Here is a 16,703-nt window from a genome sequence, read left to right on the forward strand (position 1 = left end):
GGGAGTGGGGGGAAGAGGCACTCTGGGCTGGCAAAGGACCCAGGTAGGAGCACACCCAGATGAGTCTGGGGAGCTGTGAGGAGGCTGGTCTAATAGAGCTCTGGGATTCAGAGGGAACAATGGGAACTAGAGCTGAAGGAGTTATAGGGCTGTAACTTTTCAGGCTGAGCATTCAGACTAGATGGGTAAGTAGTGAGTAAGTTAGTTCTGGGCTGAGGGACGCAGAGCTGGTGTTTTGGAGACCTATTTTGATGGGAGTGGGACAAGTTGCCAACCTGCTGCAAAGGCTCTCAAGGAGAGGTACGTGGCCACTTGAGCTGGACTCAGTCCCCCCTCCAACCGCAGCCCCAGATCTCCCTGGGTAGGGAGGGCTACTAACTGAGTGCTCTCCTCCTCCCATGTCACCTTCCATGAAAAGTCAACTCTGCCAACACTGGGCTCATCCTCAGCCATACCTCCCACATCCTGGATGGCTCATCAAGCCCTGAACCCCTTAATCATCCCTCTTCTCCATGCTTTTGCAGAGACAATTTTCTCTGCCCAAATACTCTGTGTTCTCTTCACCTTCCCAGTGAACTCCAATCCACCTGTCAAGATCCAGTTCCACTGTTTCTTTTTCTGCAAACTTTGTGACTCGGGCAAGATTTGGTCCCTTCACAGTCCCTTCCACTTCTCTGTACTGCCATCGTCTGTTCTTACTGAGTTTTCAGTGCATGGGGAGGAGATATGATACAGACCTGTAAGTTGCTCCTTCTGGTGGGCAGACCAGAAAGGGCCAAGGTAGGAGGGGGCAAGTGATCTAAGCCTGCCTCTCCAAATACCCAGGGGTCCAGGATGAGGTCGAATAGGAGTGCAAGGCCCATTTGAGCTGGACTGGGAAGGGCGTGGCTGGCAGGCATGCTTGGGTAGCAGAGTGTCCAGTATGGGGGTGCACTGCACCCAGTGTGGCCAGGGCACTGAATGGCCATGGGGCGGGGTGGGGACTGACGCAGCTCTGGCTGTTTTGGGGGACTAGGTAGTGGGGATGGAAAGAGGAGGACCGTGGCAGAGGCCTTTCAAAATATGAGTGTTTAGAACTCAGGGCTGCTGAGAAGCAGGATGTAGGGGCGTGAGGGTTTAAGGTGCTGGGTGGAGTTGGGGTTGCAGAGGTCAGAGATCATGAACGACTGCCAAGAAAAGGGAGATGGGCAAAGCCACTGCCCCCCAGCCCTTGGAGGCACATCGCGACAGCATTGGTACACACCTAGCTTGTGATCAAGTCTTGTTTATTTTAGAAGCATAAACAGTGGAACTAGGAAGGAGTGAGAACGAGACACCTTGACAGGGCCAGCTCCAGCACAGGCTCTGTGCGTGTGATCAAGGCCGACCCAGCAGCCTCGACCAGCCTTCTCCTGTGAGGGCAACGTGGGCAGAGGTGAATCTCCCATGAGGGTGGGGTAAAATTGGCTCCGGGTTTGCTCTGAACCAGGTGAAAGAGTCCAGAGGCGCCACAACACCCTTGGCCAAGAGCACCCCAAGCTGGCTCGGTCCATGCCTGGGGCAAAGTCATGTTCTGGAGGGGAAACCATGGTGCCCTCTGCTCACCAGGAAGGCCCTACGTGTTCAAAAACAGGCTGCAATGAGGCCCCCGTGGCCAGCAAGCACCTGCTTCCCCTGCCTCCCTCATCCTTGCAGTCTTCCAGGAGAGGACATTCAAGGCAGCCAGACTTCCCGGGGCCCCTCTGCTGGGTGACAGAAGCCCCAGGCCCCTACACATACTGCTTCTTGGAAGCAGAGCTGCTGGGGCGACTGGGGGATTTCTGGCCACTCTCGGGAGGTGGGTCCAGGAAGAGGGGGGCCCTGGAAGAAGCCAGCCTCTCTTCTGTCGTCAGATTGGCCCAGTTCTGCTCACTGGATGAGAGCCCATTGTAGGTGGGGCACGGTGGGGACGAGGGTCCCTCGCCCATGGGGAGGTAGAAGAAGACCCGGTCAGCGTAGGGCTCCGAGGAGGTGCGCTGGGTCAGGGGGACATCCTGGCCCCGCTGGGCCCTCATCCCCCGGCTGAGGCAGCGGCATAGCAGGTGAGCCAACTCCAGCAGGTTAAGCACCAGGGAGACGATGCCGACCACCAGCATGAAGATGATGAAGATGGTCTTCTCCGTGGGCCGCGAGACGAAGCAGTCTACGAGGTAGGGGCAGGGTGCCCGTTGGCACACGAACACGGGCTCCATGGTCCAGCCGTAGAGACGCCACTGGCCGTACAGGAAGCCAGCCTCTAGCACGCTTTTGCAGAGCACGCTGGCCACGTAGGTGCCCATGAGCGCCCCTCGGATGCGCAGGCGACCGTCCTCCGCCACCGAGATCTTGGCCATCTGACGCTCGATGGCTGCCAGTGCCCGCTCCACGTGTGGGTCCTTGGCTGGCAGCGCCCGCAGCTCCCCCTCCTTCTGCCGCAGCCGCTCCTCGCGCCGAGACAGGTAGATGACATGGCCCAGGTAGACCAGGGTGGGCGTGCTGACGAACAGGAACTGCAGCACCCAGTAGCGGATGTGGGAGATTGGGAAGGCCTGGTCATAGCAGACGTTGGTGCAGCCCGGCTGGGCCGTGTTACACTCGAAATCGGACTGCTCGTCGCCCCACACCGACTCACCAGCCAGGCCCAGGATGAGGATGCGGAAGATGAAAAGCACCGTCAGCCAGATCTTGCCCACCACGGTGGAATGCTCCTGGACCTGGTCCAGCAGCTTCTCGAGGAAGCTCCAGTCGCCCATGGCTCCCCGGCCTCCGTCTGCAGGGACACAGAGGATGCTGTCAGCATGGCATCCTCCTCGGTTGTCCTAGCAACAAGCCTGCGGGGAGGTTGGCCATGCCCATTTTGCCTACAGAGACACTGAGGCTCAAGGAGGGGGAGGGACTGGCCTGGGGGCTCACACGCAGCAGGGTGGTCAGGACTAAAAGCTGATCTTTGGATGATGGCTACTAAGCTCTGACAAAATACAGCTAGGGTCCTTGTCTTGTCATACACCTGTGTCCCTCTTGTTCCCAGCCATTGTCCCAGGATGACACAGCTCAAGATTTGGATCACGTTGAGGCTCCTGAGCTAATGGGAACAGAGAACTTGAGGAACTTACCTAAGGTCACACAGCTGTGCTATGCCCCTCCTTCCTTTGCTCATGACAGGCTGTCTGTCTCCAGATTGTGGGGGTGGGGGTGGTGCTATCTTCAGCTTCTCAGGGGGCCCAAAGCCTCGGCTCCCCACTCTTCTGCCCATTGTAGCTCACCCAGCTGCCCTCACTCTAACCTTTGAGCTTGTGGGACGGGTGTTAGATGCTAAAGGCAGCATCCTGTAATAGTCCCACCTGTCAGCAATAGTGACCACCTGCCACTTAAGCATGGACACTGATACTCTCCCCTTTCTCCATCCTTCCCCCATCCCCCAAGCTGTTGCTGCCAAATTCTTAACTCTTAAAAGAATTGTCATAGCAGAGTGGAGGCACAGGCCACAAAGTTCCCAGAACATTGGGGAAGGGAGGGAAGGGGAGCGGAGAACTGGGGGGAGAAATGCAGGGAAGGATGCAGAGGAGGTGCTTCTTCCTTGGAGCAAGGCTGTTTAGAGCCAGGCTGTGGAATCAGACTTCGGTCCTCACTCCCTCTTGTGAACTAACCTTGGGGAAGTGTCAACCTTAGCACCTGAGCATCCTCTCCTGTAAAATGGAAATAATACTCTTACCTCCTAGGGTAGTAAGAACACACTGAAAGAAGGTTGGAACGTGGCTTAGCAGAGAGCCTGGCCACAGGCAGGCTGGGTAAGCCTAGCCCTTGGGGCTCCCCCCGGACCCCGCAGCCACCCTCAGCCCCTGGCCGGAGGCAGACGTGTCCCCCGCTCGCTCGCTGGCAGGTGGCGCCCCGGTCCCCCCCCCCGCCCCCCAACCCTACTCACCGCCTGCCTGCTTGCGTGGCTGCCCAGTGGCGGCGGGGAAGCGCGACGGTGGAGCGGCGCCCGCGGGAGCCCTGCTGGACGGCGCCGGGCGGCGGGGGCGCCTTAAATAGCGCGGAGGGGCGGGGTGGGGGCAGGAAGCGCGGCGGGAGGGCGGCGGGGCGCTTTTCAGAGCGGGGGGCGGGGGCGAGGAGGTGCAGACTCCGTGAAGCCGCGCTCAAGGAAGGGGCCCTGGAGGTGGCACTGAGAATTCGGGGGGGGGGGGTGGAGGGGGCTCGAGAAGCCTCTGGCGTCCCCTTCTTCGCCCTCGGCGCCGTCTTCCGGCCGGTAACCCTCCCAGCCTGTTTCTCCGGGGAGTTCAGGAGTTCTCCAGGGCCAAGTGTTTTCAGGGTGGCTGGATTTGAAAGGTTCATAGCAAGAACTTTCTGATCCTGCACCTGATCTGAGGGCTGTGGGGGATGGGCAGATGGGGATGAGGGTGTGGGGGCCTCCAGGGAAGGGCCTTTCCTTGACTTGGGGGCCTCTTGCCCTCGGTGGGAAGAAAGGAGGGAGAAGGCCACTCATTTTTTAGGTGGCCTCAGTGTGCCCCGCACTGTGCCAGGACTTGGCAATGGAGGCTCATCAGGACCTGGGGAACCACACTGGGAGAGACGGGTTATATCTGCCCTCCCTAGCATCTGTGGTGGAGCTGGGCTCTCAACCCAACCGGAATGCTTGCCGAATTCTCAAACATCCCCACTCCTGGGCAGGCGATCAGAGGTCACTAGGCAACTTCCAGAAGTCACTGGAGACCGAAGAGGAGGGGCTCCCCACCTTTAGTTTGGATCCCATCCTCATGCCTCTAAAGGGGGGTGGGGGCACCCAAAACAATTAAAGAGGTGGGCGGAACTCCCCCCCCCGCGTTCACTCAGGCATCACCCTGTGGATGAACATTGATGGGGGTCTGCTGTGTAGCAGGCATTCTAAGTGGAGCCGGGGACTTGGCCATAAACCAGCCACGTGTGGTCTCTGGCCTCTGCTCACACTGGCTGGTACAGGAGGCAGGAACTGAGCATCTCAGCCCTTGGGTAAGGGTAAAGTTGTGAATATGCAAGGTTTTCCTGAGAACTACAGGGTGACTCAGAGTGGACTTGGTTAGGAGCACTTCCTGGAGGAGACTCAATTAGCCGGTTGAGAGGGCTGGGGGGATCGTTCTAGTCTGAAGGAGCAACATGAGCAAAGGCCAAGGGTTGCAAAGACTTGGGTGCTGAGACTTTGCTGGGCAGAGGCAGAAGAGCCTAGAAGTTGAGACTTTGCTGTTGACTCCTGTGCCTCAGTTTTTTCCTTTGTAGAATGGGGATAGTAATGCTTCCTATTGTGTAGGGTTGATAGGAGATCCAATCAGCACATAGCATAATATTGGTACACAGAGAGTTTTCAAGTGAGTGGTGGCTCAAAACATGGCAAAACAGTTGTGGCCAAAAGGGGTCTGTGGGTTGGTCTTGGTGGGGGCAGACAGGGCTGAGGGGAAGGAAGCTCAGGGATGGAGCGTTGGGGGGACGGGGCAGCTAAGGAAAGGGAATGTGGGAGGTGGGGGCTGAGACCTGGGGCAGGTGGCAGAAAGGTCCTTGTTTTTCCACAACAGGATTCAGTCCTTGGACTCCCAGTGCCCCAGGGCTGGGGCCCTGAGGATCCTGCCTTCAGCCCTAGTAGGGAGACTTTCGGGGCAGCAAGTGTGGTGGGCTTGGCTCAGACCTCAAAACTTCAGGATCAGGCTGAACTGGCTTCTTCTTCCAGGCCGGTCCCTCAGGGCCAGGCTGAGCAGAGCCTCCTGGATTTCCAAAGCTGACAACTGCACCCACTTAGTTCTGACCCCTGAGGGCATGAGAACGGAGGTCCCTGGAGGCGGCTTCTTACCACGCCCCCAAGACAACCTAGGATCCCAGAGTTCCCCTCCTGCTGCTGGGCCCAGGCTCTCCCAAGCCTTTCTGATCCCATCTACTGGAACGAGGGAGGAGCAGGTAGAGACAGCAAGGCCCCTCACCCTATTTTCAGCCCTTCCTCAGGGGCTCTGGGGATCAGGGTTTGAATGACCAGGCCCCTTTCTAAGGAAAAGCAGAGCAGAATCAGCCAAGACAATCCCCACAACCTGGCCACTCCACCTGGGAGACATCCCTGGAACCCCACACCTCCCTCTCTTCCCACCGCTCTGATCCTGTTTATGGGCCACTGTCTCAATGGCCTCCTAGCTGGTCTCCTGGCCTCCAGCCTCCACCTTTCCCCAGAGATCTGACTGCACACTGCCTTGCTTAGAACCCTTCTGTGGCTCCCCATTGCCTTCTCCAGCCTCATCCCTCTCCCCATTTCACTCTCTGATTCAGCTGCCCTTATTACTGTGGTTCTCCACGCACTCTGCCTGTGTCTGCATGTTCCCTCTGCCTGGAGCACCCTCACAAGCTGAACCTGGGAGTCTTCCAGGATTTTGCTCTATGTCGCCTTCTCCCACAAGTCCCCTTGCCGGCCTCTGCCTCCACCGGCTTAGGTGAGCCTTTGTGCTGTCAGCGGCTCAGGTACTGCTCCTGGGTACATTGTTTTATTTTGGGAATTTGTTGTTGTTTTTTAAAATTCTTTCCTTAATGTTTTGTTTTTTTTTTACCAAAAAACATGTAACATAGAATTTACTGTCTTTTTTTTTTTTTTTTTTAAAGATTTTATTTATTTATTCATGAGAGACAGAAAGAGAGAGAGAGAGGCAGAGGGAGAACCAGGCTCCCAAGGAGCAGGGAGCCCGATGCGGGACTCGATCCCAGGACCCTGGGATCATGACCTGAGCCGAAGGCAGACGCTTAACCATCTGAGCCACCCAGGCGCCCTAGAATTTACTGTCTTAACCATTTAAAAATGTACTATTAGTAGTGTTAAGTACATTCCCACTGCTGAGGGACAGAACTCCAGAACTTTTCCTTTCCTTTCCTTTTTTTTTTTTTTTTTAAGATTTTATTTATTGGACAGAGGGAGACACAGCAAGAGAGGGTACACAAGCAGGGGGAGTGGGAGAGGGAGAAGCAGGCTTCCCGCTGAGCAGGGAGCCCGATGTGGGGCTCCATCCCAGGACCCTGGGATCATGACCTGAGCCGAAGGCAGGCGCTTAACGACTGAGCCACCCAGGCGCCCCTCCAGAGCTTTTTCATCTTGCAAATCTGAAACTCTGTACCAGTTAAACAACTCCCCATTTCCCCTCCTCCTGCCCTAGGTGCATCATTTACCTGTGTCTACCCCCTCCCATCCTGCCCCATTAGACTGCGGGCCCCCTTGAGAGCAGGCAGTGGGTCTTGCTTACATCCCCAGCACCTAGCAGGGCACCAGGCCCATATATGAATTTACTAATTCAACAGATTTGAACTGAGCACCCACCCACTGGGTGCTGTGGCACTGTCTTAGACACTGGAGACCATCCAGGGGATGACAACCAATGTCCCTGTCCTTGTGGATTTTATACTCTAGCTATGGGGAGACAGAACACAGAACCTGCTCAATGGTGATCAATGCTATGTGGAAAGCAGGGAGGGAGGGAGGGTGGAGGGTGCAGGGGGTGCCGTTTTGATGTTGAATAGAAGAGAGGAGATACTCTCACTAAGGGGCTGACATCTGATGCATAACGTGAGGGAAGGGAGGGAGCCCTGTGGCTCTCTGGGGGAAAGAGCCTGTTGGAGGAGGGAACGGAGAGTGCAAAGGCCCTGAGACAGGAGCGTGCCTGGTGTTTCCTGCTTGAGGGACAGCAAGGAGGTCAGTGTGGCTGGAGTGAGGTGAGCAAAAGAAGCATGCTGGAGAACATGGAAGGTGTGGGGTGGGGCAGATCTTAGAGGCCCCTCGAAGCCCCTGTGAGGTGTCTCAGGAGGTTTGGGCAGGGGAGCAACATGGCCTGACTTGGGTTTTACAGGCTCACCAGGACTGTGGTGCAGAGAGTAGACTGAGGGCGTGAGTGGCGAATGCAGCCCTCCCCCTTCATGGCAGGTCTTGTTACCCCGCTGCGGGAATCTGGGCAGCTGACAGCCTCCAGCTGCTAGCTCTCTTGGGTCTGCTCCAGCTGTGGGGTGGCCCCAGGCAGGGACTGAGCCAAGCGGGGGTCAGGGACTCCTTTCAAGGACCATCTTTGTTGAATGGACACTGCGCCCTGCCACATGTCTTGTCGCTCCATCCTGCTCCCTCTCCTTCCCATTCTTCTGCTTCCCCAGGGTGAGGGCAGGAAGCAGGGGCCTTGTTGTAGTAATCCAGGGGTGAGATGATGTGGTTGTTTTAGCTCAGGCTGCTAGAACAGAATACCGCGGACTGGGGGCGGGGAGCAGACCATGGAAATTTACTTCTCGCAGTTCTGGAGGCTGCAAGTCTAAGATTGGGGTGCCGGCATGGTTGGGTTCTTGGTGAAGACCCTCTTCCCGGTTTCCGCAGGGCTGGCTTCTCATGGTGTCTTACATGGTGAAGAGAGAAAGCTCATCCCTCGTGTGTCTCTTCTTCTAAGGGCACTCATCCCATTCTTGAGGGCTCCATCTTGAAAGGGTCCCACTTCCCGATGCCATCACATTGGAAATTAGGATTTCAGTGTATGAATTTTGGGAGGACACAAACATTCAATCTGTAATAGGAGGCTTGGACCTGGGTGGTGAATACGAGACAATGTTTATCTTGGGCTGCGTGGTGGGGCAGCTTCCTGCAGTAGGTGGGGCTGTGAGGGCTGTGTATCTGAAATCTAAATCTATCCTATCCGTGTTGGAAGGAAGCTTGCAAGTGAATCCTCATGCGATGGGGAAGGATCTGATCAAGTGAATCCTCATGCGATGGGGAAGGAGACAGAAGTGTGGGCCCCGAGAGGAGAAGGCCGGGGGACATGAGAGCCACCTTGTGGTGACAGCCTGGTGTGCTGGGGACTCTGGATGGTGAACACATCCTGGATGGGAAGAGTGAGCTGCCCCGCTCAGAACAGCTCTCAGGCCACAGGTGGGACACACAGAGCGGGGACATTCCATCATCCACGGTCCTCATCCACAGCCTGGAGAAGATCAATTGTGCTGGGATAGCCGATGACATCCTCCGGGTGCTCTGACCTCCAAGCCACTGGTGACCAGGCAGCTGAAACCATCCTGGAAGATGCTGGGATGTCTGGCAGCAAGTAGGAGACATCACCCTTCCCTGAGACCTTTACAATCATCCAGTCCGAGCTGGGTCTGACCTGTGCTGTGGCCTGGGCAGCGAGCATGCTGGTGTCTGGATATTTACTGGATACATTAGCATCGTACTGCTGTGTTACCTACAGTGTCTCCTTTTATCTCTACAACCATCCTAGGAGTAGGTGCTGTTCTGATTGCCAGGCTGAATATGGTCCCCTTGCCCCTTGGATCAACTCTCCACCCTGCTCTGTGCCCCGGGAGGCCGAGCCCTACCGACTGCCTCACTGGGGTCCCTTGCCCTCCGGATTCTGGTTGGGCTGGGTCGGTGGGAGCCACTGGCCAGTGGGCAGGAGATGCGAAAGTGAAGTTGGGGGATTTATTTGGTCACCGGGTTGAATGCATCCTTGCAGCTCCAATGTGGTCCCTGTCTGTGGCAACCTTGTCACTAGCCCCAGGGCGCTGAAGTGGTCTTTGTGGGTTTCCTTAATTATGCCCATACCCTTCGATTTTTTTTTCTTTTGAGAGAGAGAGAGAGAGAGAGAAAGAGAGGGAGCACGAGCAGGGGGAGGGGCAGAGGGAGAGGAGAGAGAATCTCAAGCAGGCTCCATGCCCAGTATGGAGCCTGATGTGGGGCTCGATCTCATGACCCTGAGATCATGACCTGAACCGAAATCAGGAGTCGGACACCTAACCAACTGAGCCACCCAGGCGCCCCAATCATGCCCAGACCTTTTAAAAACAATCCCTCAAGGAAACTCTTGAAAGTTACTGGGTTTGATTGTGCCATCTGTTTCTTGTTGGACCCCTGACTGATGCAATTCACTGTTCTGATGACAAGACTGAAGTCCTGAATGCTTGCCCACAGTGCAGTGACATTGGTCATGAAGTGGTTAAGCTATGATTCAGACCTAGGGGGTGGGTGTCAGCCCACCCCGGGCCCTTGAAGCTTTGCTGGCTTACCCATCCCACTAATGACCGCACGTAAGAACAAAGGTGAACCACAGCCAGTTCTGTGGACGCAGTGATCTGCCCTCTCCCTGCCTGCATTGGCTCTTGGCTCACTGCTCCTAGATTTCTGGCTCTTGGCCTCTGATCACTAAGTGTTTTTCTGAATTAGTAGAGCCCTGCACCCCCTTTTGCTTCCCACTCTGGTCTGGTCTGGATGTTGGTATCCTCTAAATTGCAGGTCACCACACGGTGCTGGGAGTGGGGCTGTGAACCACTCCAGCAGTTGGTCAGTGCAGAAGACAAGTGTGTTTCTGCGCCGCCCCCTGCCCCTGGCTCTGGGCTGTTTGAGCTCAGCTCCTATTCCCCTGTGCAGCCTCAACATCCTGCCAGGGCCCTCATGTGCTGAAAATGCTCAGGGAAAGTGGAAGGAGCTGACTAATGTTCAAGTGACGCTGAGACTCACGTCTTTAGAGGAGACAACCGGGCTGTTGTGAGCATATATAAGGAGTGAGAGTGTGAATAACCGGGATTTTGTGTACACAGGGTGGGGATGTGGGTTGTTGATGGCAGTGATTGGGTTATAAAGGTGGAGGGGGTGTGACTTGTCCACAGAGAGGACAGTTGACCCTGCGCATGCTCAGGTCAGGGTCTCACTATAAATGCTAGAAGCTCAGTTGCAGAAGGAGCACAGCGCCCTCTTGTGACCATACCTATAATCACAACATATATATTGGGAGGTTCCACCCCACATCCCCACGTGGATCCACCCCCGCCCCAGCCCAGCTTCTGCTCCAGCCTTGGCCACAGCCCCCATCCTAGCCTCACCCACAGACATATAGCTCTCTCCCCTCCTGAGGGCTACCTTCCCTGCCCTCAGGGTCTCGTGGGTGGGAGTGGAAAACAGAGGACGGAGCCAACCTGTATAAAACACAGCCTTTATTGATTTCAAGAAATATCTACCTCGAGTCTCTGGGAGCATGGTCTGGGAGGCTGGCACCAGGTTGAGCACATTTGTGGGGAGAAGATGGGAGCAAAGCTGTCTGAACCTGCGGGGAGGAGGATTGGGCAGAGGGGGGCTTCCCCTGAAGGCAGTGGGGACCGGGAGGATCCCTGCATATCTCAGGCAGGGGCTGGTGTCACCTCCCCCTGCTCCTCGTCACAAGCTCACTCTCAGGCCTCAGACCTCCCACTGCTTAGAGACTACTTCCTTCCTGCCCCAGAAGTCTCCAAGGAAATGGAGATTCCCTTTGATCTGGGGCCTCCAACCAGGGCAAGCGTCTCCCTCTTTGTGGCCTCCAGGCCTCTGCACCTGCTGTTGTCTCTGCTGGGAAGTGCTTCCCACGTCTCTCAAACATTACTTCCTCAACAAAGCCTTGCCTGAGCACCCCCTCTTGGGTTAGGTAGAAGCCCCCTCAGTGTCCCCTTGCATGCAGTAGCTAATTTGCTTGTTTCAATGTCTGTCCCCCCCAGGGCTGGCCGGCTCTGGGGTAGGAGACTTACACCCAGGCAGACAGCACAGTGCCCGGTGCTCAGGAAGCCTGCCAGAAATGCAATTGGATAGATTAGGGAATTCAAAGGGGGGGGGGGGCACCCAGCACCTGTCGGACCCCTCCACCAGTGCAGTCCTGCCCCACCTGTCCCCAGTGGGAGCCCCAGGGCCGCTCCCCAGCCTGTGGTCAGATGGGGGTCATGGCGGGTGCTGACGCGTGCCTCTTGTCGTCACCAGAGTCGGAGCCCAGCTCCCCGGCCTCCACCAGCTTGTGGTGGCAGCGGCAGGTGGAGGCGCGGCTGGTGGAGGATGGGAGGCTGCGTCTTTTGGGGGACTTGTTCTTGTTCACGTCCCGCAGGACCCTGTGGAAGATAAGGTAGCAGATCTCGCAGATGGTGAGCACGATGCAGACCGCAGAGGCCCCCACCATGAAGTAGGTGAAGACCTTCTTCTCGGTGGGCCGGGCGATGTAGCAGTCCACGACGTTGGGGCAGGGCGCCACGTGAGCGCACTGCACCAGGCGCGGCATGCCAAAGCCGTGCCAGAGAGTGTGCAGCACGTACAGGAAGAGGAACTCGATGACGAGCTTGAAGACGAGGCTGAACAAGTAGGTCCACCACAGGCCGCCATGCTTCTTGCCCGCGTTGGCGTACAGCTTGGCGCACTGGTCCCCGTGCTTCTGGCGGTGGCGGCGCTCGCGCTCCTCGCGGTAGGCCACGTGCAGGATGACCAGCAGCGAGGGGCACGTGACGAAGATGAGCTGCAGGGCCCAGAGGCGGATGTTGGAAATGGGGAAGAAGTTGTCGTAGCAGACGTTGGTGCAGCCCGGCTGCTTGGTGTTGCAGTCAAAGTCCTTCTGCTCGTCCCCCCACACGCGCTCTGCGGCCACCACGTACACCAGCACGCGGAAGACGAACACCACCGACAGCCAGATGCGCCCGAACGCCGTGGAGTACTTGTTCACGCCGCTCAGCAGGGCCTGGAGCGTCTTCCAGTCCATGGTGCCCGGCGGGGGTGCCGGGGCCCGTGCCCGCCTGACACAATAAAAGGAAAAGCTGTATGTTCATGACCAGGGGACATTTGTGGAGCATTGCCTATGTGCCAAGTGCTGTTCTGAGTTCTTTACGCGGATGGATTCATGTGATCATCCAATGACCCTTTGAGATCAGGGCTGTTACTCTGCCCGAGCGCGGCATAGAGAGGTTAAGTAACCACAGAGCTTGTATGCGGGAAGGAAGGTTGGCCATTTATGCAGCATTTACTGTGAGCCAGCCACCAAGCTAAACGTTTGGTGCAATATTATCTCCTTTAGTCCTTATAATGACCCCAAGATAGATACTATTATGCTCCTCATTCATAGATGAAGAGAACAGTTGTAAAGCACTTAGCACAGAGTAAGTGCTCAATAAATGCTGGCCACTCATTGTGAAATCTAGAGAGGGCAAGTCACTCATTTAAAACTACAGTTGGATTCTAGGTCGGGCTCTTGGTGCCAGGGCCGTGCTCTCCACCACCTCCTCTCCCCTTCTCTGCTGGATGCCTGCCCCAGGCCAGGGTCTTGCAACTTACTTCATCCATGCCTTGCTACTGTCTTGTGAGGGTGGGCTTATGGGCCTGTAGGGGCCAAGGGCAGGCCACCCCAAAATAGGCCACTTTGACATGACGATTGCTTTGACTTAAAAGCAATCAAAACCCAGCAGATTCAGGAAAAGCTCTTTACCTCTCTTTCAACTGCCTAAAAGAATTCATATAGAGGACCGGTTCCAGGAAGAGAGCTATCACCACAGATAACTACATTTTTATATGAACTAGGTATGGTAGACAGGGGGGAACCTAGCAAGGCTTGTTTGATCAAAGTCCTCTACATCCCATGGTTTCTGAGTGGCCTGGCAAACATTTGTTTCCCAAATATTTATTCATTTTCATCTTCTGTGAATTGTATTCCTTCCCTTTGAAGTCCCTGACCCCTATTCCCTTCTCTTTAGTTCAGGATGACATATATACCTCATTTTGCCTGTCTTTGGAATTTCGTATCTGTGTGGATTCCCCGTACATATGAAATTAAACTCCGGTTAATTTGTCTCATGTCAATTTCATTCTTAGTCCAGCTAGAAGGAGTTTGGAGGGCGAAGGAAATTCTTCCTCCCGGATAAGCCCCATTCTACGGAGAGGAAACAGGCTTGGAGAGAAGAAATAACCTCCCCAAGGTCTCACAGTCAGTAGGTGGTGGAGTTGGGAGACCAGCTCAGGTTGGGGGTGAATGGGGGCTGTAATAATGGTCTGGCTCCTGGCATACCAGATCCAGGGAAACTCTAGAGACAACCTCCCCTCCCTGTGCCAGAGCTCCCTGTGCCCAGCTCCCCCAGGCATGCCGGATGCCAGCGCTTTGTGGTAGAGAGACATACTGTATTCAGGCCCCCGAATCACACATTTTTCTCCCAGTGCTGGAATGACTCAGAGGGTGTGGACGGGTGGGTATGCATGAGTTTATCTAGTGTCTGGGTGCTGCCATGGGTGTGGGAACATGAGTCTCCCCATGTGCATGTGTGGGCCTGTGTGCACATGTGGGCGCTCTTGGAGCTGGGTTTGTGACTCTGAGCAAGCATAATGCCTGTGGGTCCAAACCCTGCATGACTGCTTCTCACCCCTCCACTGCTACCACCCTCCTTCAAGCCCCCATCACTCTTGCTGGTATTATTACCACAGCCTCCTCACTGGCCTTTCATCATCCGGTCCTGGGCCCTTAGAGTCCATGAAATTGGATCATGTCACTCATTTGTTTAAAACTTTCTACTAGCTTCACGTTACACTTAGAATTAAACCCCAGATTCTACATTCTTGCCCTCCTCTCTTATTTTCTCACCCCGATTCTCTCTGCTCTGGCCACACTGGGAGATTTGGGGGTTCTGCAATTATTCCTGCTGCCTGGAATGCTCTTTCTCCAGAACCCTGTATGGCTGGGTCTTTCTCATCACTGAGGTCTCCGCTCAAACATCATCTTAGTGGCCTCCACAGATTACTCCGGATCTAGGAGCCCCTGCCCTCCAGGTCACTCCACTCCTGTCCCCTTTATTTTCTTCCTTGAATTTAATCACCATTTGAAAGTAAAATACTTGTTATTTTTTTGTTGTTGTTCTTATTTATCATCTGTCTCCCTTACTAGAATGTCAGCTCTGTCTTGCTTATTGCTTTATATTTAATGCCTAGTGCTTGGCACATTGGAGATACTCAGTAAAGGCTGGGTGAATAAACAAATGCATGCTGACTTCTCAGGCAGCTTGGAGGGAAGAGCTGTGAGGTGTAGACAGGAATGATGTGGACAAGATAGCTTGCCGGAAGGAATCCCCCCCCCCCCCCCCCCCCCCCCCCCCGCTAGAAGGAGAAGGCACAGTTGCTCCTCAACACCTCAGCTCTCCTGATGCCTCTTCTCTGGGAATCTCCAACAGGACGGCGTGACTGAAGAAGACCTCATCCCAGGAGACCCTCCTCTTCTCCCCCACTTGCCCCTCTGAGACCTGGCCTTTGGGGAGGGGCAGTGGAATGTGCATTGAGCTCGGAGTCATGGCAGGATTCTAGCCTCAGCTCTGCCACTTACTAGCCTGGTGACTTCCAAGAATCCCTTGATAGTTTTAACCTCCATTCCTTATCTCTGAAAGGAAGGAATTCCTACTTTCTTGAGCTATTTTAAGAATCATAAGACCGGGCGCCTGGGTGGCTCAGTCCGTTAGGCGACTGCCTTCCGCTCAGGTCAGGATCCCAGGGTCCTGGGATCGAGCCCCACATCGGGCTCCCCACTCTGCGGGAAGCCTGCTTCTCTCTCTCCCACTCCCCCTGCTTGTGTTCCCTCTCTCTCTGTCTCTCTCTCTGTCAAATAAATAAATAAAATCTTAAAAAAAAAAAAGAAAGAAAATAATTAAAAAAAAAAAATCCTAAGACCATTTCCTCCCCAGCCACCGCTCACCTGGTGGGAGTTCAAAAAAACTGAAGTGGTGGTTGGAGCCCTGTCTGCCAGCCCTCAGAGAAGAGGAGCCCTGTCACCGGACACCCATCGGGGCGCAGCCCCCTTCTGGGTCCTCACTTTCCACCTTCCGGTCCTGTCTGTCCAGTCCCGCCTGACACACCCCGGGGACTCGACTCACCTGCAATGAATTTCCCTCCAAGCCCAGAACCAGTCTGATCACCCCCAGCGGGCCCCCAGCACCACCACCCAGCCATCCGCTTTTTCCTAGCCCGGGGACCAATTCTCGCCGAGCTGCCGCCACACTCCAGAATGACCCCGCCGCGACCACCCCCCTCAACTTACCTTCCTCCTCCACCCGCCGCACCCCTTCCCCAGTTTCGCCTCCATCCCCGGCAGCTTGCGAGCTTGCGGACGTGGGAGGGGAGGGTGTCCCGGAGCCTTCCAGCCCCTGGAGCCCCCACCCCGCCCAGAATCGAGCGGCGAGAAGGCAGTGGGGGTGCTGGGGGAGACCCCTGCACCCCCCCAACCCCGCCCGGGGTCGCCCGGGAGCGCTCGGGTCCCGGGGCCCCCGCCCAGCACTCACCCGGAGCCCGCGTCCGGGAGCCCCGCGCGGCGGCGGGGAGGCGGGCGCAGCCCGGGGAGGCGCGGAGAGGGGAAGGAAGGTCGGGGAGGAACCTGGGAGCCCGCCGGGCCGCTGGGGGGTCCGCGTCTAGTGTCGCCGCCACCCGCTGCCGGGGCGGCCTTCCGAGGGCCCCGTCGCTGCTCCGAGCCTCGGTTTCTTCATGTGGGAAATGGGGGCATCGGTGGCCATGGGCAGGGCTGTGGCCACTGCTCCAATGAGATCAGGGGCGGGAGGCACTCTAAACTGTGAAGTGCCGTGGCGCGGGACGGCCTGCAATCCTGACTCGCCCACACGCGTTCCCACTGCTACCGAGCCCGCGCCCTGCCCGTCACTGTCCCCGCCCGGCGCCAGGGCCTGGACCCGGCTGGCGGGGGAGGGGGGGGGCGGAGGGGGGGAGGGGGCACTGTGGGGATCTGCCCTCCCGGCACGACGGCCGTCCACGGCGGCCCCGGCTCAGGCTCTGCGTCCTCCAAGGAAGCACGCGCCCTTTGGAGAACCAGGTGGGGCGCAGACTCTGCGTCCACAAGGGAAGGGGCACGGCGAAGCCGGTGCCTGGAAAGGAGATGGGGTGGTCCTTTGTCTAGGGGTGAGGGCGGGTAGGGAGAGGTTGTTGCCTCAGTTAT

General features: G+C 56.5%; 2 protein-coding genes across 4 annotated transcripts; both read right to left on the reverse strand.

Annotated features, from left to right (window-relative positions):
• Positions 1-1,248: 1,248 nt before the first annotated feature.
• GJA4 (gap junction protein alpha 4) lies at positions 1,249-4,075 on the reverse strand. Of its 2 annotated transcripts, XM_045898135.3 has the most exons (3): positions 3,920-4,000; positions 3,645-3,683; positions 1,249-2,767 (listed from the first exon to the last, which is right to left on the reverse strand). In XM_045898135.3, the coding sequence occupies exon 3, from the start codon at positions 2,748-2,750 to the stop codon at positions 1,749-1,751; it is 1,002 nt and encodes a 333-aa protein (XP_045754091.1). In that variant the 5' UTR covers positions 2,751-2,767; positions 3,645-3,683; positions 3,920-4,000; the 3' UTR covers positions 1,249-1,748. The 2 variants fall into 2 exon arrangements, with proteins under 2 accessions (XP_045754091.1, XP_045754090.1); XM_045898134.3 differs by lacking the exon at positions 3,645-3,683 and having other exon boundaries at positions 3,920-4,075.
• Positions 4,076-10,564: 6,489 nt separating this feature from the next.
• Positions 10,565-16,413, reverse strand: GJB3 (gap junction protein beta 3). Of its 2 annotated transcripts, none has more exons than XM_064589507.1 (2): positions 15,801-16,029; positions 10,565-12,531 (listed from the first exon to the last, which is right to left on the reverse strand). In XM_064589507.1, exon 2 carries the CDS (start codon positions 12,495-12,497, stop codon positions 11,685-11,687), a length of 813 nt encoding a protein of 270 aa, XP_064445577.1. In that variant the 5' UTR covers positions 12,498-12,531; positions 15,801-16,029; the 3' UTR covers positions 10,565-11,684. The 2 variants fall into 2 exon arrangements, with proteins under 2 accessions (XP_064445577.1, XP_045751419.1); XM_045895463.3 differs by lacking the exon at positions 15,801-16,029 and adding an exon at positions 16,042-16,413 and having other exon boundaries at positions 10,566-12,531.
• Positions 16,414-16,703: the final 290 nt, after the last annotated feature.

The sequence above is a fragment of the Mirounga angustirostris genome, unplaced genomic scaffold, assembly GCF_029215605.1.
Source record: "Mirounga angustirostris isolate CCGP_5_RB_7025 unplaced genomic scaffold, mMirAng1.0.hap1 SCAF_4, whole genome shotgun sequence".
NCBI classification, from domain to species: domain Eukaryota; kingdom Metazoa; phylum Chordata; class Mammalia; order Carnivora; family Phocidae; genus Mirounga; species Mirounga angustirostris.

Excerpts from the sequence above, each read along its gene's own strand:
- GJA4 (XM_045898134.3), bottom strand. The coding sequence starts at position 2,750 with ATGGGCGACTGGAGCTTCCTCGAGAAGCTGCTGGACCAGGTCCAGGAG.
- GJB3 (XM_064589507.1), bottom strand. The coding sequence starts at position 12,497 with ATGGACTGGAAGACGCTCCAGGCCCTGCTGAGCGGCGTGAACAAGTAC.